Raw genomic sequence first — 24,673 nt, 5'->3', positions numbered from 1 at the left:
TGAGGTCCACACACCTCAACACAGCACTGATAGTTTTTCCAGAAAAAAGAGGCAGGATCGAATCTGGGCAGCGCCTGCTATTCAGCACACCACTACAAGGCAGGAAAAAAACTGTTCTCAGTCCTTCTCGCTCCCTACTGATTTGTCACCCTCACTACTTATCTCTGAAAAATGTGCCGTTAGGGCGAAATTAGATTTCCATCCAATTTGGCCATGTTTGGTCGAGACGGCATGGTGAGAGTCTTTAAGAGGTGTACCCAGGAAGCTGGGTGAACTTAAAGTGGGGCAGACAGGTGCTCAGAGAGGCAGTGATATGGGATTTAGTTCCATGATTAATCATGCCTGGGGACCTTCTGATGACCGTGTGTGTGTGTGCGTGGTGCGTGGTGTGTGGTGTGTGGTGTGTGGTGTGTGGTGTGTGGTGTGTGGGTGTGTGTGTGTGTGTGTGTGAGAGAGAGAGAGAGTTAGGCGGTATACCGTATACTAGGGTATTTGTAAATAGTCAATACTGTTGAAACTACACTGAACCAAAATATAAACACAACATGTAGTGTTGGTCCCATGTTTCACTAATGTGTTTACTTCCTTGTTAGTGAGCATTTCTCCTTTAGGATAATCCATCCAACTGACAAATGTGGCATATCAAGAAGCTGATTAATGATCATGCTGTTTTACACAGGTGCACCTTGTGCTGGGGACAACAAAAGGCCACTTTAAAATGTGCAGTTTTGTCACACAACACAATGCCACAGAGGTCTCAAATTGAGAGTGTGTGCAATTGGCATGCTGACTGCTGGAATGTCTACCAGAGCTGTTGCCAGAGAGTTTTATGTTAATTTCTCTACCATCATTTTAGAAAATTTGGCTGTATCTCCAACCCACCTCACGTGTATGGCGCCGCGTGAACAGAGTGCTCCATGGTGGCAGTGGGGTTATGGTATGAGCAGGCACAAGCTACGAACAACGAACACAATTGCATTTTATCGTGACGAGATCCTGAGGCCCATTGTTGTGCCAGTCATCCCCCACCATCACCTCATGTTTCTGCATGATAATGCACGGCCCCATGTCGCAAGGATCTGAACACAACTCCTGGAAGCTGAAAATGTCCCAGTTCTTCCATGACCTGCACACTCACCAGACATGTCACCCATTGAGCATGCTCTGGATCGACTTACACGACAAGCGTGTTCCAGTTCCCGCCAATATCCAGCTACTGCACACAGCCATTGAAGAGAAGTGGGACAATATTCCACAGGGCACAATCAACAGACTGATGAACTCTATGTGAAGGAGATGTGTGGCGCTGCATGAGGCAAATGTTGGTCACATCAGATACTGACTGGTTTTCTGATCCACGCCCCTACCTTTTTTTTAAGGTATCTGTGACCAACAGATGCATATCTGTATTCCCAGTCATGTGAAATCCATAGATTGGGGCCTAATTTATTTATTCCTTATATGAACTGTAACTCAGTAAAATCTTTGAAATTGTTGCATGTTGAATTTATCTTTTTGTTCTGTATCTTGTCTTAGAAGTTTTTTTTACATTTTTTATGAAATGTGAATATTTGTAGCTACCTTTTTAGTAAATACCTGCAGTCAACTTGTGCAACACATTATGAGATTGCATTCTTCATGTCACCTGTCACATCATTTTTCATAATGAAGCTTACCGGTAGTCTCCAGTCACATAGTGTTTGTTTACAAGCACACAACAATGAGAGGCCAGAGCTTTGTGAGTCACTCACTGTTGTGCAGCACTCGGCATGTGATCTAGTTACAGTATAGAGTTCACAACAAAATGTTTGCCAGCTAGATATCTTATAACTGTTAAGTTAACCGTCTAAAATGTGATGAATGCTCTGCAGTTGTGCATTTGGTATGCTAATTTAGTAGATAGTTAGATATCTAAGTGGATAGCTTCTTTTAAAACAGGGGTGTCAAACTCATTCCATGGAGGGCCTGGTGTCCGCGGATTTTTGGTATTTCCTTTCAATTAAGACAGACAACCAGGTGAGGGGAGTTAAGTAATAATTAGTGACCTTATTTAATCAAAAAAAGTACAAGGAGGAGAGAAGACCGCAGACACTCAGCCCTCTGTGGAATGAGTTTGACACAGGTTCTAAACTCAAGCTTCAAGGTAACATCAGAGACAATGGAATATTTTCAAAGTTTTGGGCAATTGAATGTTCACTATTTTGGGTTTTGTAATTTCCACCTAAAAATATTTTTACTGTCATTATTTCATAATTCATTTAACCCGAACTGAACCAACCTCAAAAAACACTAATCGCTCAGCACTACCACCTGGGCGTCAGTAGTGGGGAAGGAGAAAAGTACTTGTGTTATCCGGAAAGCAATGATGGAGCCGAGTTACTTGGTGTATAGAGAGAAGAGGCGAGGGCCTAGAACCGAGCCTTGGGGGACACCAGTAGTGAGAATATGTGGTGCAGACACAGATCTTCTCCATGGAGCGACATGCCAGGTAGGATGCAATGCAAGAATGTGCAGAGACGCCCAGCCCTATCTGCGGATAGATCTAGGACAGGGGTTTCCAAACATTTTTTAGCTACTTAAAAAAGAAATGCGAGCTACTCATTCTTCTCTTCTGTTCATCTCTTCCCCAGGTCCTTGGTGTACAATATATGTGTTTTCTGTCATTATACCTGGTAATATAATGGTTAATAAACAGTATTTGGCATGACAGGCCCCATAACTTTTATTTTGTATTTTCTCAAATTCTGTTTTCTTAGTTGTAATTTTCGTGGTTTTGGATTTTTGCTCTGAATATACCAATTATTCATAAAGAAACAACAAAAATTTGATATTTTCTAGGTCTGGAAATAACCGAACAAATGGTTTATTTTTTGTTGTTGTTTTTTTGTTGTAATTCCCCTTTAATTTTTAATTTTGTAATTTAAAAAAATATATGTTTTATTTTACCTTTATTTACCTAGGCAAGTCAGTTAAGAAAACAATCTTATTTACAATGACGGCCTAGGAACAGTGGGTTAACTGCCTTGTTCAGGGGCAGAACATAGTTTTTATTTGATTACTTTATTATTTTTCATTCCTTAAAGTCATTATCCCATCTCTGCTCAGGCAGTAGCAACCAGCCATCCATCCATCTAGGGTTACCTCCGTGCTCCCCATACTGTACTGTCTTTAGTCATCATATTTAGCTAGCCTGCCTAAGTATGCTGCAGAGCTGTCTGACAAATTAATTTTATTCGTTTTTCAAAGAAGAAAAGGCATACTTTCACAAACTCTATCTATCCCTCCCTCTCGTTGTTGTGTTGTGCACGTTCCTCTCTCATACGGTCTGTGTGTATCTAACCTAACGTTGCAGGTGTAAAAGTGTATCCATCTCTGTCCGAGCCTGAAAGAACAGGCGCAATGGATTATGGTCATTGTAGTTAATTACCACGTTTCTGCAAAGAGCTAGATTGAATATTTTGCTTAATGAAAACTACAACTCTCTTCAGCCCAGCATCTTACATAGTTCTTGATCCGAGTTCTCTCCTGAATGATCCGAGTTCTCTCCTGAATGATCCGAGTTCTCTCCTGAATGATCCGAGTTCTCTCCTGAATGATCCGAGTTCTCTCCTGAATGATCCGAGTTCTCTCCTGAATGATCCGAGTTCTCTCGTGAATGATCCGAGTTCTCTCGTGAATGATCCGAGTTCTCTCCTGAATGATCCGAGTTCTCTCGTGAATGATCCGAGTTCTCTCGTGAATGATCCGAGTTCTCTCCTGAATGATCCGAGTTCTCTCGTGAATGATCCGAGTTCTCTCTAGAGAAACAGAACATTGGGCTCTGGACAACAAATCAAATTTCATTGTTCACATACATGGTTTGCAGATGTTATTGCGAGTGTAGCGAAATGCAACACCCAGTCATTCTCTGCAAACATCAAAGCTGTGACTTGCCCCTGCGGGTTCATGATCTCCAACAGCCGCAGAGTATGACCCTACCTCACTCAGGAAGCGGCGCAGATTACAATCAAGGCTTTTGTCAACTCCCGTCTAAACTATTGCAGCTCTCTGTTGGCTGGGCTCCCTGAGCTACCTTGTGCCATCAAACCTCTGCAACTTATCCAGAACGCCACAGCCTGCCTGGTGTTCAACCTTCCAAAGTAACCCCATGTCACTCTGCACACTCCACTGGCTACCAGTTCAAGCTCACATCCACAACAAGACCATGGTGCAAGAGAAACTGACCCTCCCTACCTTCAGTACCTTCAGGCTATGCTCAAACCCTACACCTCAACCACTTCATTCTGCCACCTCCAGTTTCTCAGACACACCCTCTCAGACACACACACACCCTCTCACACACACACACACAGTCCCTCTCAGAGACACAGTCCCTCTCAGAGACACAGTCCCTCTCAGAGACACCCATAGCATTTATGTATTATTATATATGAAATATTATAATAGCTGTTTACCAAAACTGAGGCGGGGTGGCCCGCATTATTATTGTTTGACCTGCAGATTGCCCGTTTACGATATGGAGCATCTGCAGCACAGTAGACCACAGTTATGAATAAACATGCCACTGCATGTGTGTGTGTGCATGAATATACTGTATTCTTCTGTATTCTAGTCAATGCCGTCCTGACGTTGCTCGTTCTAATATTTCTATATTTCTTTAACCCATTTTTTTACCTTTAGATTTGTGCATTGTTGTGAATTGTTAGATATTATTGCACTGTTGGAGCTAGGAACACAAGCATTTCGCTACACCTGCAATAACATCTGCTAAATAAGTGTATGTGACCAATAACATTTGATTTAATGTGTTTGTGCATACGTATGTACGTGCGTGCGTGTGTGTGCGTGTGTGTATTTACGTGCGTTTGTGTGTACGTGTGTGTGTTTGCTTGCAGGTGTGTGATGAAGCAGACATACCTCAGCTCCAGATCCCGGATCTTCTCTCTGAGGGGAGCAACTGCCTGTGAGAAAGAGAGAGAAGAATATAAAGACAGATTAGACTGATCCTGCAGGGATAATGTGTTACCATGGGATTATCCTGCTGTAAGGACACACACAGTGTAAAGGTAATGCTAAATAGTCATTCAGAGCAGTTTGGTTTGGGCTGCTCATCTGCTGAGGAGTGTGTGATTTCATGTGGAACTGTTTTGCCTGCCGGGTTTACAAACGCACCCGATGACAAGACTAAGTGACACAAAAATAATGTTGTTTGTTGTATTCCCTTAAGCTTGCATTGTACACACACACACACACACACAGTTGTGCTTGTTTCTAGACAACACCTTCACCCCCATTGGTGTGAGACGTCTAATCAGAGATCAGTCTGGGGAGAAATGTCACCCTGGATAAAAGCCTGCGCAGACACCCAGAAATGAGTCTTCAGAGCCACTTTGAACCGTAAGGTCAGCCAGATACAAAAGAGCCCTATTCTAATGAGGAAATTGACAGAGATAAAGACGCCATTTTGATTCAGTAACAGACTGATAATTCTCTCTCTCTCGCACAGTGATAGCCAATCCATATTCACTACCTTGTAGTAACAAACCGTCCACAATGCTAAACACATCCCAGGGTGACACAATGTCCAGTATACAGGACAACTAGAATCAGGTGTGTTTAGTGCTGAGCTGAAACAGAAGCACAGTGCGGCCCGCCAGGAGGAGGAGGCTCTAGACATCCATTCCTGCTCTAAATCATCATTAGTAATGCCTCCCATTGTCAGTCTGTCTATATCGGCATCATTTACAGCTCTCCCTCAGCGGGTGTTTGGGCCTTCAGGATAAATATAACAAAGAGACAGATGACGAGGATAAAAACTGAACTTCGCAGCACAACGAGAAAAGCGGCGAGATGTTTGAACACCTCAGGTGTCAGGGCTCTGACTGGGAGTATGAATTAAAATGCCTTCACACACAGCGACATGTCAGTGTGTGTACACTGTGTGTGTGTGTGTGTTGGACGGAGGATTTTGTGCTGGGGACATTATATTATTCATATTGATCATACATTGCATGATGGGAAAAACAGTGAGGAAGAGAGAACTCACCTCGTCAATCCTTTCCTCAATCTTCATCTCTCCATGTTCCTGTATGGATCTAGAGAGATAGACATACAGTGAGGCGCGAATGAAACTCTAATCTCTTCAGCCCAGAGTCAATAGCTTACCACACAAAGCTCGCTTTTAGGTACCCACGCTGCCTCCGTATGTCTATCTGTCCCCCACTCCTCCACCTCCTCTCCCCCGTCTGTCTCCTCTCCCTCCAATCAACCTCTTTCTCTCCCTCCAATCCCCCTCTCTCTCCCTCCAATCCCCCTCTCTCTCCCTCCAATCCCCCTCTCTCTCCTCCAATCTCCCTCTTTCTCTCCCTTCCTCTCCTTTCTTGCACATTTTGTTACGTTACAGCCACATTCTAAAATGGATGAAATAAAAAATCATCAATCTATACACTATACCCCCATAATGACAAAGCGATGTTCTCAAAATAAAAAGATACCTTATTTACATACAATGGCTTGCGAAAGTATTCCACCCCCCTTGGCATTTTTCCTATTTTGTTGCCTTACAACCTGGAATTAAAATTGATTTTTGGGGGGGGTTTGTATCATTTCATTTACACAACATGCCTACCACTTCGAAGACGCAAAATATGTTTTATTGTGAAACAAACAAGAAATGAGACAAAAAAAACTGAACACTTGAGCGTGCATAACAACTGACCCCCAAAGCCAATGCTTTGTAGAGACACCTTTTGCAGCAATTACAGCTGCAAGTCTCTTGGGGTATGTCTCTATAAGCCTGGCACATCTAGACACTGGGATTTTTGCCTATTCATCAAGACAGAACTGCTCCAGCTCCTTCACGTTGGATGGGTTCCGCTGGTGTACAGCAATCTTTAAGTCATACCACAGATTCTCAATTGGATTGAGTAGGCCATTCCAAGACATTTAAATGTTTGGACTATTTTGTGTATATCCATTACATGAAATCCAAATTAAAATCCACTTAAATTACAGGTTGTAATGCAAAAAAATAGGGAAAAAGCCAAGGGGTGAATACTTTTGCAAGGCACTGTAAGTATTCAGACCCTTTGCCATGAGACTCGAACTTGAGCTCAGGTGCATCTTGTATCCATTGATCATCCTTGAGATGTTACTACAACTTGATTGGAGTCCACCTGTGGTAAATTCAATTGATTGGACATGATTTGGACAGACACACACCTGTCTATATAAGGCCCTACAGTTGACAGTGCATGTCAGAGGAAAAACCAAGCCATGAGGTCGAAGGAATTGTCCGTAGAACTCCGAGACAGTATTGTGTCGAGGCACAGATCTGGAGAACGGAGCTCTTCAGACAATTCCTTTTGTAAACACAGCGTATAAGCCTATGCAGAAGCTCTAACATGCATATGGGTGTTTGAATTAGCCATCACTTTTGAAAGAGCTGTCTATTTGCTGTGTTAGGCTTTGAAACAACATCGACAATAACTATGTTTCAACCTCTTCAAATTGATCATCACAGTGAGGGTTTTCAAAGAATTATACTTTTTTGATGATAAGTGTTTGATGTGATTTTCCATTGATTTCAGAGTGGTTAGAGGGACAATAGAGTCCTGAGTACCAGGCAATTAGCGACCTGACGGTCGTTAGCAAGTTGGGTGCTACCAATGCATGTCCAGAGTGCATAAGAGGAGATTACCGTGACTCAACGGTCACGTGGAATTGTACTGCGGTCACGAATCTTGACTGCCAGGGTGGCGGTAAGATGATCACCACAACAGCCCCCTCCATGTCAATAAAATCACAGTGAAAGACCCACATCACCCTCCCCTCAGCATAACAGTGCATCTTTCCATCCCTGACTTCGGACCGACCCACAGACACACCTAAGAATCAGACACACATAATACACACACACACAAAGGCTATGAACGCACATGGATCAGGAGAAGGAGACAGAGACTGAGAGAAAGAGTGAGAGACCCACAGTGAGACAGAGATAGAGAGAAAGATAACATAAGAAGACAGAAAAACAGGGAAATCCAGAGTGCATGCACACATGTGCTTTCTACACCCCTGGTTATATAATCTGCACTGCTGGTCCTACATGGTTGCTCTTCTCTCTCCATTGTCCATGTATATATCAAACAGTAGCACACCTGGTTGATCACATCAACAACCAACTCAGTGATGTAACATGGTTAACTGGCTAGCTAAACCAACTCATGTGCTGTTTACAGTCTGAATCCAACCCCAATTACAAGCTATAAGAATCAAAACATGAACACTAGCATCCAGGATAAAAATAATTGAAAGTGCTTTTGGTGCATTCCTTCTAACGTAACTAAGATTGTTGAGACTGAGTATAACTCCCTAACAGTCCTGAGTTGTTGAGTGTGTTTTGAGTTTATTCAATGTAATTAAGGGTGAAGGGAGTAAAGTGGATAGAAAAAAAAGTCAAATGGATTGCAACAGAATGGATAGAAAATAGCATGAAATATAAAACAGGAACGGCATGAAAGAGGGGACTGACAGTGTAGTAATTTCATGGTATCCATGCATTTGTTTTATGAAGAAAGGAAATAGTCATTAAAGCATACTGTACCTCATATTGGTGTAGGTTCCCCAGACAGCTACAATGAAGGATGAGAGAAGGGGAAGAAAACATTAACTAAAAGGTGCTTTTCAAAATATTCATTCTCTCTCTCTATCTCTCTACTGTTGGGGATCATGGCTAGACAGCAGTTTTCAAGTCTTGCAATATATATTTAAAGCAGATATAAGTCAAAACTGTAACTTTGGTGGTAAGCAACTCCAGTGTAGATTTGGCCTTATGTTGTAAATGACTGTCCTGTTGAAAGGTGAATTCCTCTCCCAGTGTCTGGTGTAAAGCAGACTGAAGCAGGTTTTCCTCTAGGATTTTGCCTGTGCTTAGCTCCATCCCGTTTCTTTTTAACATGAACAACTCCCCGTTCTTTGCCAATGTCAAGCATGCCCCAAAAATAAGGCTTTGTTTGCATGTCCTTTCCTGACTTACCTAGTTAAATAAAGGTTAAAGAAAAAAAAAATAATTTGCATTTAGGGCAAAAAGTGTATTCCTTTGCCGTGCTTTTCCCCCCCTGCAGTATTACTTTAGTGCCTTGTTGCATAAAGGATTTTGCATATTTGTGTGATTATTGTGGAGTCACTAGAATGTTGTTAATCCATCCTGTTTTCTCCCATCCCAGCCTCTGAACTCTGTAGCCGTTTTAAAATCGCCAATCATCATCATGGACATCTCTGAGCAATTTCCTTCCTGTCCTGAGCTCAGTTCAGAAGGACAACTGAGTGGTTTAATACATCCTCCACAGCAACATTATTAACTTGACCATGCTTAAAAGAGATATTCAATGTCTAACTTGTTATTGTTACCCATCTACCAATCACTCCCCTTCTTTATGAGGCTTTCGAAAAGCTCCCTGGTCTTTGTAGTCAAATCTGTGCTTGAAATCCACTACTTCACTGAGGAACATTACACAGCTGTTGTATATATGGGGGAAAGAGGAAGAGGCAGTCATTAAAAAGTCACGTTAACCCCTATTATTAGTCCATGGAACTTATGTGATTTGTTTAGGCAAATCTTACTCCAGAACTAAAATAGGCTTGTCTAAACAAAGGGCGTGAATACTTATGCAACGACTATATTTGTTACTTAATTTGTATTATTTTGTAAAAATAGAAAAAAACGTAATTACATCACACTTTGTAACGCAAAACAAAATGTGTAAAAAATCAGAGGGGGGTGAATACTTCTGATACCCACTGTAATTGGACTCATCATGTCTTACTCATTATTAGGAATAATTATGGTCCAAATCAGATGTTAAGTAGTATATTTATTTGCGATTATATGAATCCAATTAATTAAAATTGCCAATTTGGGTGCAATCAATTAGCTCAATATCTCAGATCAAATATATTTAATCAAAATAATGTTTCAGAAATGCTAATCTGTTTCTAAATACAGAAACAACTTCATAACAATCTGAGATGGTGGGTGTCAAACCTCTGTAAATAAATCAATATGCCTAGGGAAAAGGAGAAATCTCCCCCAAATCTCTCTCTGGTTTGTGTATTTCTGAGTGTATCTTATAGGTACACACACACAACAGTATGACTTGCTAGTGGCATGTGACAGTTTGATAGCCTTGTTCGTATAAACAGGGATACTCTGTATTCAGCTCGCCTGCAGTTCACTCTCCTCCTGTTTCCGATTCTAGCCTTCTCTTGTGCTTCTCTGCCTCACAAAACCAGGAGACACAGTCTAGTCCAGTCTTGGTGCCAGGGCATGCCTGAGGCAGGCAGGCAGGGAGAGAGGAGAGAGACGGAGCGAGGGAAACAGGGCACAGGGGAACATGAGAGACTGTTACAAATAGCCAAACTGTAATAAGGAAACTGTAGCAATAACTGTCACTTATACGTATCTGCCATACCCATCTATCCATCTCTCTCTCCAGTCATAAACAACCCAGGGCAAGTGTGTCTCTTCCCCCTACCTGCCATCCAACTGGGGCTTATCTATCTGGCCTACTTGGAGTAGAGTGGCTAGCCCTGAACTTGATCTAACTCCATCTCTAGTCTCTACCATGGCCAGCGGCTAACCTAGCTTATGCTATATGTGTTGTCGCAGCCAGCCACTTAGTGTACAAGCAGCAGTTGGCCTTCAGGATCTCCACGCGAATGGACTAGAGCCTCAAAAGGAAAGGCAGAGACATGGAGAGGTAGGTGAGAGAGCAAGAGATGATATGGAAGGGAAATCCACACTTTGTACCCTGTGACTTGGTGACAAACAACATACGCGTTGACTAGCCTAAGTCTTAGCGGTGTGTGTGTGTGTGTGTGTGTGTGTGTGTGTGTGTGTGTGTGTGTGTGTGTGTGTGTGTGTGTGTGTGTGTGTGTGTGTGTGTGTGTGTGTGTGTGTGTGTGTGTGTGTGTGTGTGTGTGTGTGTGTGTGTGTGTGTGTGTGTGTGTGCATGAGAGAATGCAAAACAATAAAAGACAAAGCACTTCCAATGTAGTGCCAACTGGATCAAAGTGGCTTAGGAACACCCTCAATTGTGATCGATGTCACACATTCACAACCCATTCAACCAGTACGTGTGCAAGCAAATATTGATTGAAGCATACAATGTCTTTAATTGAAAGAGGCTAAATCCTTTGCGATGGGTTGTTGAATGAGACTCCCAAGGGCAGTAAGAAGCTGTCTCACATGAACACTGACTGACTGGGTGGGTGGGTGGCTGTTGGAGTGAGTAATGCTGAAAGTGCTAGCGGGGGTGTATGTTTTATGATTAAACGACTCATGGTGTAATTGTAACAACATACAGGAACTCAAGTCCTTTTGTTCAACTGACTTAGAATTCCTCACAATCAAATGCCGACCGTATTATCTCCCAAGAGAATTCTCTTCCGTTATTATCACAGGCGTGTATAACCCCCCTCAGGCCGATACCACGACGGCCCTCAAGGAACTTCACTGGACTCTATGCAAACTGGAAACCATATATGCTGAGGCTGCATTTACTGTAGCTGGGGACTTCAACAAGACTACCTAAATTCTATCAGCATATCGTCTGTAGCACTCGCGCATGAAAAACGTTGTACCACTGTTACTCTAACTTCCGCGATGAATACAAGGCCCTCCCCCGCCCTCCTTTTGGCAAATCTGACCACGACTCTATTTAGCTCCTCCGCTCCTATAGGCAGAAACTCAAATAGGAAGTACCCGAGCTAAGGACTATTCAATGCTGGTCTGACGAATCGGAATCCACACTTCAAGATTGTTTTGATCACGCAGACAGGGATATGTTCCGGATAGCCTCAGAGAATAATATTGACGTATATGCTAATTCGGTGAGTGAGTTTATAAGGAAGTGTATAGGAGATGTTATACCCACTTTGACTATTAAAACCTACCTTAACCAGAAACTGTGGATAGATGCACAAAACTGAAAGTGCGTACCACCGCATTTAACCATGGAAAGGCAAATGGCAATATGGCCGAATACAAACAATATAAACCTCCGCAAGGCAATAAAACAAGCAAAACGTGAGTATAGAGACAAAGTGGAGTCGCAAGTCAACGGCTCAGACACGAGAAGTATGTGGCAGGGCCTTCAGACAATCACGGACTACAAAAGGAAAACCAGCCACGTCACGGACACCGACATCTTGCTTCCAGACAAACTAAACACCTTCTTTGCCCGCTTTGAGGATAATACAGTGCCACCGACGCGGCCCGCTACCAAAGGACTGTGGGCTCTCCTTCTCTCGTGGCCGACGTAAGACATTTAAACGTGTTAACCCTCGCAAGGCTGCCAGCCCAGACGGCATCCCTAGCCAGGTCCTCAGAGCATGCGCAGACCAGCTGGCTGGTGTGTTTACGAACATATTCAATCTCTCCCTATCCTAGTCTGTTGTCCCCACATGCTTCAAGATGGCCACCATTGTTCCTGTATCCAAGAACTAAATTAACTGAACTAAATGACTATTGCCCTGTAGCACTCACTTCTGTCATCATGAAGTGCTTTGAGAGACTAGTCAAGGTTCATATCACCTCCAACTTACCTGTCACCCTAGACCCACTTCAATTTGCTTACAGCCCCAATAGAGCACCAATCAGCACCAATATACTATGCGATCGCCATCACACTGCCCTATCCCATCTGGACAAGAGGAATACCTATGTAGAATGCTGTTCAATGACTACAGCTCAGCATTCAACACCATAGTAGCCTCCAAGTTCTTCATTAAGCTTGAAGCCCTGGGTCTCAACCCGCCCTGTGCAATTGGGTCCTGGACTTCCTGACGGGCCGCCCTGAGGTGGTGAAGGTAGGAAACAACATCTCCACTTCGCTGATCCTCAACACTGGGGCCCCACAAGGGTGCATGCTCAGCCCCCTCCTGTACTCCCTGTTCACCCATGACTGCGTGGCATGCACGACTCCAACTCAATCATCATGATTGCAGACAACACAACAGTAGTAGGCTTGATTACCAACAACGATGAGACAGCCTACAGGGAGGAGGCGAGGGCTCTTGGAGGGGGGGGGGGGGTACTATGATATGGAGTTATTATGCTCATACCAACATTAGGTGTTCCTAATGTTTTGTACAGTCAGTGTTTTTTATATACATGTATATATATTTATATTCCAATCTCTGACATTGCTCATTCTGATATTTCTTCATTTCTTTTTTGGGGATCTATTTGCTTGCTAACAAGGTAGAACAGTCTAACTGTTATGAATACACCCTCCTGTCCGTCTTCAACTGTTTGAACAACACGGCCTGTTCACTTTGTATAGATGTTGAAATCATGTGACCTACCTGGATAAGAAGCTGCTTAATTCTCTGAACAAAAACGAGTAGCTAATTCCTCATATGAAAGCGTATTTTTATGCTCATTGCACATTTATATAACACAGACTAGACAGCTAGCACATAAGTCTGTGGCTAAAATGCTGCAAGCAGTAAGTACATTGTAGTGCAGACCTTTAGTACATGGTACCGTGCGCGACAGAAACTGAGGCTTAATTTTCCACAATCATGGTTATTGACACTCCCGCTTTAGTAGGATCAGCCCTGTTCTAAATTTTAGGAGTTGAGACATAAAAAGGGTACTGTTAGACAAGTTAACTTCTCCTCTACTACAGTAAAATAATGTCTTAACTTCTTATGGCCGGGGGCAGTATTGAGTAGCTCGGATGAATAAGGTGCCCAGAGTAAACAGCCTGCTACTCAGTCCCAGAAGCTAGGATATGCATATTATCAGTATATTTGGATAGAAAACACTTTGAAGTTTCTAAAACTGTTTGAATGATGTCTGTGAGTATAACAGAACTCATATGGCAGGCAAAAACCTGAGAAAAAAATCAAACCAGGAAGTGGGAAATCTGAGGTTTGTAGTTTTTCAACTCATCGCCTATCGAATATACAGTGGGATATTGGTCATATTGCACTTCCTAATGCTTCCACTAGCTGTCAACATTCTTTAGAACCTTGTTTGATGCTTCTGCTGTGAAAGAGGGGGAAATGAGGGCTCTTTGAGTCAGGGGTCTGGCAGAGTGCCATGAGCTGTTCACGTGATAGTTAGCTTGCGTTCCATTGCATTTCTGAAGACAAAATAATTCTCCGGTTGGAACATTATTGAAGATTTATGATAAAAACATCCTAAAGATTGATTCTATACATCGTTTGACATGTTTCTGCGGACTGTAATGGAACTTTTTGACTTTTCGTCTGCACCTAGTGATCACGCCTCATGAATTTTGATTACTGGGCTAAACTCGAACAAAAAGGAGGTATTTGGAAATAAATGATGGACTTTATCGAACAAATCAAACATTTATTGTGGAACTGGGATGTGAGTGCATTCTGATGAATATCATCAAAGGTAAGTGAATATTTATAATACTATTTCTGACTTTGTTGACTCCACAACTTGCTGGATATCTGTATGGCTTGATTTGTTGTCTGAGCACTGTACTCAGATTATTGCATGGCGTCCTTTTTTGGTAAAGCTTTTTTGAAATCTGACACAGCGGTTGCATTAAGGAGAAGTGGATCTATGATTCCATGCATAATAGTTGTATCTTTTATCAGTGTTTATTATGAGTATTTCATTGATGTGGCTCTCTGCAAAATCACTGGATGTTTTAGAACTACTGAACGTAACGCGCCTATGTAAACTCAGATTTCTGTATATAAACATGAACTTAATGGAACAAAACATACATATATTGTGTAACATGAAGTCCTATGAGTATCATCTGATTCTTTTGATACAGGCAATTGGTTCATTGCGCCAAATTAATCTAATGACCCTTAGGAAATAGTTTGCAGTAAGAGTGCAGTGTAACTGCAGTATGCGGCAAATACTGCGTCCAAAATAACACAGTTTTTTTACTGCAGTAATTTTGCAGTGTAACTGCAGTTATTCTGCAAAATTACTGTATCCAAAATACCAGTCGACTCAACTGCCGTTACTGCACCTTTACTGCAGTTTCAAAACTGCAATATTTTTTTGTAAGGGATTGCCCAGCCCTAGTCCTAAAAGCAGCTGGGGCTTTACTCTCCCTCCAAAACCCTGGCAGCTTGCCAAAGGCCACACACAGTGGCTAATTGGAAAATAAATTCTCAAAGAAAATAATTGAATGAATCTTGTTCTGTGAATGTGACTGTGTTTTTTCAATTCTATCCATTTAAAATGCCAGGGTATGTGATTATAATGAGATGGGTTCCAATGTTCTGTTAATTCAGAGGTGTTGTTTTTTACATGAGCTGTGGAGAACAAAGCAGTGCATTAGGCCTAGAGGCAAAAACAAAACAAGTGTAACAACAACAAGCCTAATTAACACCCAGATACTGCCACACTTTTTATATTAGGCAAAATATGAATCCCTACGCTTCCAAGGCCAACTCCTAAACAAATCTCAAAAAATATGTGAAAAACTATAACTAGCTTTACATCCCCATTCAACCACTCCACAAATTTCTTGTTCACAAACTATAGTTTTGACAAGTCTGTTAGGACATCTGCTTTGTGCATGACACAAGTAATTAATCCAACATTTGTTAACACACTGATTATTTCACTTATAACTCACTATATCATAATTCCAGTAGTTTACATGCACTAAGTTTGGAGAATTCCAGAAAATGATGTCATGGCTTTAGAAGCTTCTGATAGGCTGATTGACATCATTTGAGTCAATTGGAGGTGTACCTGTGGATTAGAGGTCGACCGATTATAATTTTTCAACGCGATACCGATTATTGGAGGACAAAAAAAGCCGATACTGATTAAATCGGCCGATTTATAAAAATAAAAATAAACTGTTTTATATATATCACACACACACATTTTTGTAATAATGACAACTGCAACAATACTGAATGAACAATGAACACTTTTATTTTAACTTAATATAATACATAAATGCACACACACACACAGCTCTGAAGTGACAATGATACTGAAGAGTCTGCTTCGGAGACAAATACTCTCAACTGTTTGAATAAAAATAGAGTTTAAGTTACCTGTGATGAATGTTGAAAACAAAAACTGTCATTTCTATATGCAGGAAATCCTATTTTAATAATGGGCATGGTAAGAATTGACGACCAAAGTGCGAGTCATAATTCCCATGACACCTTCTAGCAAAATCTGAAAGTGGTTCCCTCATTTATTCCATAGGATATTTTTAGATTCACTTAAAATAAGGTCTGTGTTTCGTGTAGGCTTACACCACCTTGCCAATTTTATAACTGTGTAGATATCCATAGGACAAGGTAACTCTGATCAATATTGGCTAAATATAAGCAAAGATCATTTTTTTGTAGAGTGGATTTATGAAAATATGTTGACAAACGTTACCTTATCCTAGTGAGATTTACACGGGTATCAAAACGTCGAGGCGGTTTAAGCCTGCACGAAACACAGACCTCATTTGAAGTAGATCAAGACATTCTCTATGGAAAAAATGAACGGTAAAATAACAAAGGAACCCCTGTCAAGTTCAGCCGCAAGTTATTACAGGAATTATAACGCGTCAACTATTTCTCTCTAAACCATATACCTTTGACTAATCCGGAAACTATCACCTCGAAAACAAAACGTTTATTCCGTTCCGTATTTTATCTAACGGGTGGCATCCATGAGTCTAAATATTCCTGTTACATTGCACAACCTTCAATGTTGTCATAATTACGTAAAATTCTGGCAAATTAGTTCACAAAGAGCCAGGCGGCCCAAACTGTTGCATATACCCTGACTCTGCGTGCAATGAACGCAAGAGAAATAACACAATTTCACCTGGTTAATATTGAATGCTAACCTGGATATCTTTAAGCTAAATATGCAGGTTAAAAATATATACCTGTGTATTGATTTTAAGAAAGGCATTGATGTTTATGGTTAAGTACATATTGGAGCAATGACAGTCATTGATTGATAGTTTTTTATAAGATAAGTTTAATGCTAGCTAGCAATTTACCTTAGCTTACTGCATTCGCGGCACAGGCAGGCTCCTTGGAGTGCAATGTAATCAGTGTTAGAGAATTGGACTAGTTAACTGTAAGGTTGCAAGATTGGATCCCCCGAGCTGACAAGGTTAAAAATCTGTCGTTCTGTCGTTCTGAGGCAGAACGTTCCTAGGCCGTCATTGAAAATAAGAATGTGTTCTTAACTGACTTGCCTAGTTAAATAAAGATTAAATAAAAGTGTAAAAAAAAAAAAAAAAAAAGTGTTTTAAATAAATAAACCGCCAAATCGGTGCCCAAAAATACCGATTTACGATTGTTATGAAAACTTGAAATCGGCCCCGATTAATCGGCCATTCCGATTAATCGGTCGACCTCTACTGTTGCTGCATTTCAAGGCCTACCTTCGAACTCTGTGCCTCTTTGCTTGACATCATGGGAAAAGAAATCAGCCAAGACCTCAGAAAAAAAAATGTAGACCGCCACAAGTCTTGTTCATTCTTGGGAACAATTTCCAAACGCCTGAAGGTACCACGTCCATCTATACAAACAATAGTACGCAAGTATAAACGCCATGGGACCACGCAGCCGTCATACCGCTCAGGAAGGAGACGTGTTCTCTCCGCTACCGCATGGCAAGCGGTACCAGAGTGCCAAGTCTAGGACAAAAAGGCTTCTCAACAGTTTTTACCCCCAAGAAATAAGACTTCTGAACAGGTAATCAAATGGCTACCCGGACTATATGCATTGTGTGCCCTTCAACACCTCTTTTTACACTGCTGCTACTCCCTGCTACTCTCTAACCCTAACCCTTACACTGCTGCTACTCTCTAACCCTAACCCTATCATATATGCATAGTCACTTTAACTATACATTCATGTACATACTACCTCAATTGGGCCGACCAACCAGTGCTCCCGCACATTGGCTCACCGGGCTATCTGCATTGTGTCCCGCCACCCAACACCCCCTCTTTTACACTACTCCTACTCTCTGTTCATCATAAATGCATAGTCACTTGAACCATATCTACATGTACATACTAACTCAAATCAGCCTGACTAACCGGTATCTGTAAGTAGCCTCGCTACTTTTATAGCCTGTCTTTTTACTGTTGTTTTATTTCTTTACTTACCCATTGTTCACCTAATACCTTTTTTGCACTATTGGTTAGAGCCTGTAAGTAAGCATTTCACTGTAAGGTCTACACCTGTTGTATTTAGAGCACAAGACAAATAAACGTTGATTTGATTTGTATGTAAACTTCTGACCCACTGGGAATGTGATGAAAGAAATAAAAGCTGAAATAAATCACTCTCTCTACTATTATTCTGACATTTCACATTCTTAAAATATAGTGGTGATCCTAACTGACCTACAACAGGGAATTTTTACTAGGATTAAATGTCAGGAATTGTGAAAAACTGAGTTTAAATGTACTTGGCTAAGGTGTATGTAAACTTCCGACTTCAACTGTACATATACAGTGCCTTCAGAAAGTATTCACACCCCTTGACTTTATCCACATTTTGTTGTGTTACAGACACATTTTTAAATGGATTAAATTAAGATTGTTTTGTCACCGGTTTATACACAATACAAAAAAAGGGAATTATGTTTTTTGAAATTGTAACAAATTAAATTAAATATTTAAAGCTGAAATATCTTGCGTCAATAAGATTTCAACCCCTTTGTTATGGCAAGCCTAATTAAGTTCAAAAGTAAACATTTGCTTAACAAGTCACACATGTTCCATGGACTCACTCTGTGTTCAATAAGTGTTTAACTTGATTTTTGAATGACAACCTCATCTCTGTACCCCACACATACAGATAATTGTAAGGTCCCTCAGTCGAGCAGTGAATTTCAAACACAGATTCAACAGCGGGAGGTTTTCCAATGACTCACGAAGAAGGGCACATATTGGTAGGTGGGTAAAAATAAAAAGCAGACGTTGAATATCCCTTTCAGCATGGTGAAGTTATTAATTACACGTTGCAACTCAGTTGCCGGAGATGAAGGAAACCGCTCAGGAATTTCGCTATGAGGCCAATGGTGATTTTAAACGTAGAGTGGAATGTCTGTGGATGTTAACCTGTTTAAAGAATTGTGAGAATGTCAATACATATCGGGCACCTAAGTATAGTGATAATATCGCATCTTTAGGTCCCTGGCAGTTCTATCACTGAATGGACTAGTGTACTCTGCTCACACCCCCAAACAACCCTCCCAGTCATTGACTAGACCTATATAGTTATTCATGTGAGGGTGCTCTGACCCTGCCCATTGACCTTCCAGCAGTAGAGACTTGAGATGAGACCCATATTAGCCTACTCACTGTACACATACTCCATTGCATAGACACTCAGGAAGACAATATTCAGACATTTAGACCTGAATTGTCTTCATCATCATTACCACCATAACTACAGTCACCACCATCATCATCATCATCAAAACTCTCCATCACCAGCATTATTGTATACCATCCTGATTATTGTATAAGTGGGATACTACCACCTACTGTTCAGGCCATTTTGGCAATGTAAACAAAAGTTAGTCTTGCCATTAAAGCCTGTTGTTGGATTCGAGAGACTGAGAACCAGACACAAGAGGTATTGATTGAACTAAGCTACTGTAACACAGTAGGCCTATACAATAGTATTGCAGACATACTGTACTCACAGGCAATGTAGGCGATCAAAGCGAGGGCGACCAGTAGCTTCATCATCCTTCTGTTTAGTCCTGAGATCACCCAGATGATCCGCTTCATCATCTGCTCAACGCAACATCGAACCCGGAAGCACGCGAGGCTCCGGTTTATAACATTTCAGAACTATGGACCAAAACGCGCGCTCCTTCTAGATTACGACTTGTTTTGAATATCTAATATATATCCTGCTAAAGGAATACTTTGTAGCTAGTATGTTACAAGCAGGAATTAGGCACCTACGACTGGACAGAGGTTCATACGTGGCTACCTCCTGTCCTGTAAAAGCACAGCTAATTGTTAGCTAGTTAGCTTAGCATGCTACGTTAAACTCACTGCCACTTGTGGCTATTCATCTCTCTGGGTCGTGGTACGACTTTCATTATCAGTGCAGAAAACCCTCGCCAGCTTTCAATTCAGAATGTACTTAATACACACAGTAGATTGCTGTACAACCACTGAATATTAGCTAGCTAGCTATCTGCCTGGTCACACGTAAGATTAGCAATTTCTTGATGAGCGAGACCTGCTATCTTTCATTACCATTACTTTCGCATAGTTTTCTAAAACGTAACAACCTTATAATCAAAACAAGTTAGGAAGAAATATAATATCTTCTTAATGTTTAACTTATCCGGATAAAATTGTACGAAATTCAGAGTTTATTCCCCTACTTGGCCGATAGCTGTCCAGGGTGATCGAGTATTCCTGACCTTGATTGAGCAGCCTGCCGCGATAGCACATATTCAACATCTGATTTTTGTAAGTGAAGACGTGTCATTTTTTGCATTTATTTGCGTACATAAATATCTTAGAATTATATTATACATGTACAATATTCCCACCCAAAAGTTACAACTGCTATATTTAAAAAACAAATCGCGATAGTGTATAATGAACTTTAACCTTAGGTGTTAATCACGCAGAAAATGTCGATCACAGAATCATTCACCGCATGCACAGTGGCTCATTCATAAACCTATGCACAGTTGAGTAATTGTCCACACCCATTCAAGGCGCTTCTCTGTTCCATGCGTTATTATAAAATATACTTTCTTTCCCCTGTCTATACCGGTAAGGGTCTTACACTGGTCCTAGTACCCCTGGTTGGGACCAACTGCGTTAGTTCATGGTGGCTGCTTTTTAAAAGGAGCCAATACTGTCTGGTGGTGATGTGGATGTGTGTTCTCTGGGGAAAGTGATTCAGCTTTAACACTGGGTCTATTGCAATGAACATAAAAAGAAAAGGAACTAGCTATGAAGTCAAAACATTGAATAGATCTTCAGCAAAGCAGAATGAGATTAAGTGTTTTCTGAATATCACTTCTACACAGAGAGAAGTCATGTGTTTATATAACCTTCATATCTAGTACATTTATATTTGCAGAATAACACTTGATGAATGATCGGTGGTTAGATTATTTCAACAGATTAATAATTAAACCTATCCATGACTATGACTAAAGCCATTTTATTTCCTACAGTGATATTTTCAATTCCAAAGTTATAGTTACAGTGCATTTGGAAAGTATTCAGATCCCTTCACTTTTTCCAAATTTTGTTACATTACAGCCTTATTCTAAAATTGATTATATTTTTTCCCCATCAGTCTACACACAATACCTCATAATGACAAAGCAAAAATAGGTTTTTAGAAATTTGTGCAAATGTATAATTATATATATTTTTTACAGAAATATTACATCTACATAAGTATTCAGACCCTTTACTTAGTGCTTTGTTGAAGCACCTTTGGCAGCAATTACAGCCTTGAGTCTTCTTAGGTATTATGCTGCAAGCTTAGCACACCTGTATTTGGGGAGTTTCTCCCATTCTTCTCTGCAGATCCTCTCAAGCTCTGTCAGGTTGGACGGCGAGCGTTGCTGAACAGCTATTTCAGGTCTCTCCAGAGATGTTCGATCGGTTTCAAATCCAGGCTCTGGCTGGGCAACTTAAGGACATTCAGTCACTTGTCCCGAAGCCACTCCTGCATTGTCTTGGCTGTGTGCTGTGTGCTTAGGGTTGTTGTCCTGTTGGAAGGCGTTGTCCTGTTGGAAGGCGAACCGTCGCCCCAGTCTGAGGTCCTGAGAGCAGTTTTTCATCAAGGATCTCTGTTCTTTGCTCCATTCATCTTTCCAACGATTTCCATAGATCCTGACTAGTCTGAAAAACATCCTAATAGCATGATGCTGCCACGACCGTGCTTCACCGTAGGGATGGTAACAGGTTTCCTCCAGACGTGGCGCTTGACATTCAGGTCAAAGAGTTCAATCTTGGTTTCATCAGACCAGAGAATCTTGTTTCTCATGGTCTGAGAGTCTTTAGATGCCTTTTGGCAAACTCCAAGTGGGCTGTCATGTGCCTTTTACTGAGTAGTGGCTTCCATCTGGCCACTACCACAAAGGCCTAATTGATGGAGTGCTGCAGAGATGGTTGTCTTTCTGGAAGGTTCTCCTATCTCCACAGAGAAACTCTTGATTCTGTCAGAGTGACCATCGGGTTCTCTGTCACCCCCCTGACCAAGGCCCTTCTCCCCCGATTGCTCAGTTTGGCCAGGCAGCCAGCTCTAGGAAACGTCTTAGTGGTTCCAAACTTCTTCCATTTAAGAATTATGGCGGCCACTGTGTTCTGGGGACCTTCAATGCTGCAGAAATGTTTTGGTACCCTTCCCCAGATCTCTACCTCGACACAATCCTGTCTCGGATCTCTACAGACAATTCCTTCGACCTCATGGCTTGGATTTTGCTCTGACATGCACTGTCAACTGTGGGACCTTATATAGACAGGTGTGTGTCTGTCCAAATCATGTCCAAACAATTGAATTTGCCACAGGTGGTCTCCAATCAAGTTGTAGAAACATCTCAAGGATGATCAATGGAAACAGGATGCACCTGAGCTCATTTTCAAGTCTCATAGCAAAGGGTCTGAATACTTATGTAAATAAGGTATTTCTGTTTTTTTTATTTAATACATTTGCAAAAAAATCAAAAAATATGTTATGGTGTATTTTATGTAGATTGCTGAAATGTTTTATTTATTTAATACATTTTAGAATAAGGCTGTAACGTAACAAAATGTGGAAAAAGTCAAGGGGTCTGAATACTTTCCGAGGGCACTGTATATATTTGTTTTTATTCCTGACTGACTCTAACATTGCTCTGATCTTGCTCGCTCTGATATTTCTTCATTTCTTGGGAGGTTTTTTCATTTTTGGATTATGTGTGCATTGTTATTGTATTTGCTAGATATACTGCACTGTTGGCGCTAGAAACATGAGCATTTCGCTACACTTGCGATCTTCAATTCTGTGTACGTGAATATTCAACTTTAATTTGATTTAACCCATTGCTGAAGAACATTATTTGTGCAGGGCTCCCTTGTAAAATATACCTTGGTCTTAATGGTACTCCACTCTGATAGGATGAAGGTCAAATAAACTATGTTTGAAAATGTTTTTGTCCATTAGTATCATTTGCAATGCCTTATCACATTAGCCTTATGTAGACCAATATATTGAGTGCGGTTTTATACATGCATGATTTTGCCTGCCTATGGCAGCAGTGGGAAGTCCATTTCAGGACCGTCTCAGCCCTGCTCTGACTGCTACCTCATTAACCTACCCCTCTCTCTGTCCTGGGTTTACCCTCTGGGGATTAAGAGACAGAGTAGGAATGGGTGTTGAGTATAGAGTGTTCACTATAGAGTGTTCATTGTTTAATCCCTTAACAAATGTAGAACATCGACTCTGCTTCAACATATCAACTCATCCTAATCTTAGTTGTATCAGGTGTGTTTGTGCCGGGCTGGAAGAAAACCTTACACCCACTGCGTTTCCTAGTGTGATATTTTCTAATGTAAAAATGTTCTAATGCAACATCATAGAAAAAATTCCACTGTAAGAGAAGAAGTCTCAGGCGTGGGTACGTCAAGCACTGCTCCTGCACCAACCCAGGTGTAATAAGCAACCTGCTGCTGTCGCATTTCTCTCAGATGTGTAATTTACTAACCACACACGTTGAGCCTTTGTACAGAACATGCCCTAAACCACTGAGATTAAAAATCTATTCACTAAATTATGATCCAGTTTGCTTTATTGAGAGGTAGTGCATTATCAGTTAGGTAGCTGGCTTTTTCTATATATGAATCAAGCAGCCCATCGTAATCACACACCCTTCATATTTGCAGACATTTGTTGTAACAATTTTGGCAGGGTCAGGAGGGGAAGCAAATTATGTCAGTCTCTTTTCAAAGTCATGGATTACGTGGTAAGGTTATCACTGGACTGGTGGTGCTCAAAAACACACATATACACGTCACCTACACTGACTTGCATTGATGTGAAATGCATATGTTGCATATGTAATCTCAAACAGAACACACACGCCTATTTACTCCCATTCATTTTCGGCTTCTGTTTGGCTTCCCGCTGCGAGGCAGGTGTTTGATTTAATTTGTTTTCACGAAGATTCCCCTGTCTCTGTTTAAATGTTTACACCCCTCCAATAAACCTGAATTATTCCATTTGATTTGCAGGGACCTATTGTGGTCACGGCCATTGAAAGGACCAAAGCGCAGCGTGGTGAGCGTACATATTCCTTTTTATTAGAAATGACGCCGACAAAAACAATAAACAATACAAAACAACCGTGAAGCTTAAGGGCTATGTGCCACAAACAAAGTTATCTTCCCACACAGAAAGGAGGGAAAAGGGCTACATAAGTATGGTTCCCAATCAGAGACAACAATAGACACCTGTCCCTGATTGAGAACCATACCCGGCCAAAACAAAGAAATGCAAAAACATAGAAAAATTAACATAGAATGCCCACCCAAATCACACCCTGACCAAACCCAAAATAGAGACATAAAAAGCTCTAAGGTCAGGGCGTGACAATTGTACCCTAAATTAATTATGTGAGAAATGGCAGTGGAAACGCCTT

General features: G+C 41.2%; 1 protein-coding gene across 2 annotated transcripts in view; it reads right to left on the bottom strand.

The window, feature by feature from the left end:
- Positions 1 to 20,471, bottom strand: part of uxs1 (UDP-glucuronate decarboxylase 1) — a 120,035-nt gene extending 99,564 nt beyond the window's left edge. The window contains exons 1-4 of one of the 2 annotated variants that reach the window (XM_055877626.1): positions 19,709 to 20,471; positions 8,606 to 8,633; positions 6,047 to 6,095; positions 4,918 to 4,961 (exon numbers count right to left, since the gene is read on the bottom strand). In XM_055877626.1, the coding sequence (XP_055733601.1) occupies positions 4,918 to 4,961; positions 6,047 to 6,095; positions 8,606 to 8,633; positions 19,709 to 19,799 (212 nt within the window). In that variant the 5' untranslated portion in view covers positions 19,800 to 20,471. The remainder of the gene's footprint in view (positions 1 to 4,917; positions 4,962 to 6,046; positions 6,096 to 8,605; positions 8,634 to 19,708) is intronic. The other variant, XM_055877625.1, reaches the window with a different exon arrangement.
- Positions 20,472 to 24,673: the final 4,202 nt, after the last annotated feature.

The sequence above is a fragment of the Salvelinus fontinalis genome, chromosome 23, assembly GCF_029448725.1.
Source record: "Salvelinus fontinalis isolate EN_2023a chromosome 23, ASM2944872v1, whole genome shotgun sequence".
NCBI classification, from domain to species: domain Eukaryota; kingdom Metazoa; phylum Chordata; class Actinopteri; order Salmoniformes; family Salmonidae; genus Salvelinus; species Salvelinus fontinalis.
The sequence above is the reverse complement of the archived record's forward strand: the minus strand, read 5'-3'. Positions and strand labels throughout refer to the sequence as shown.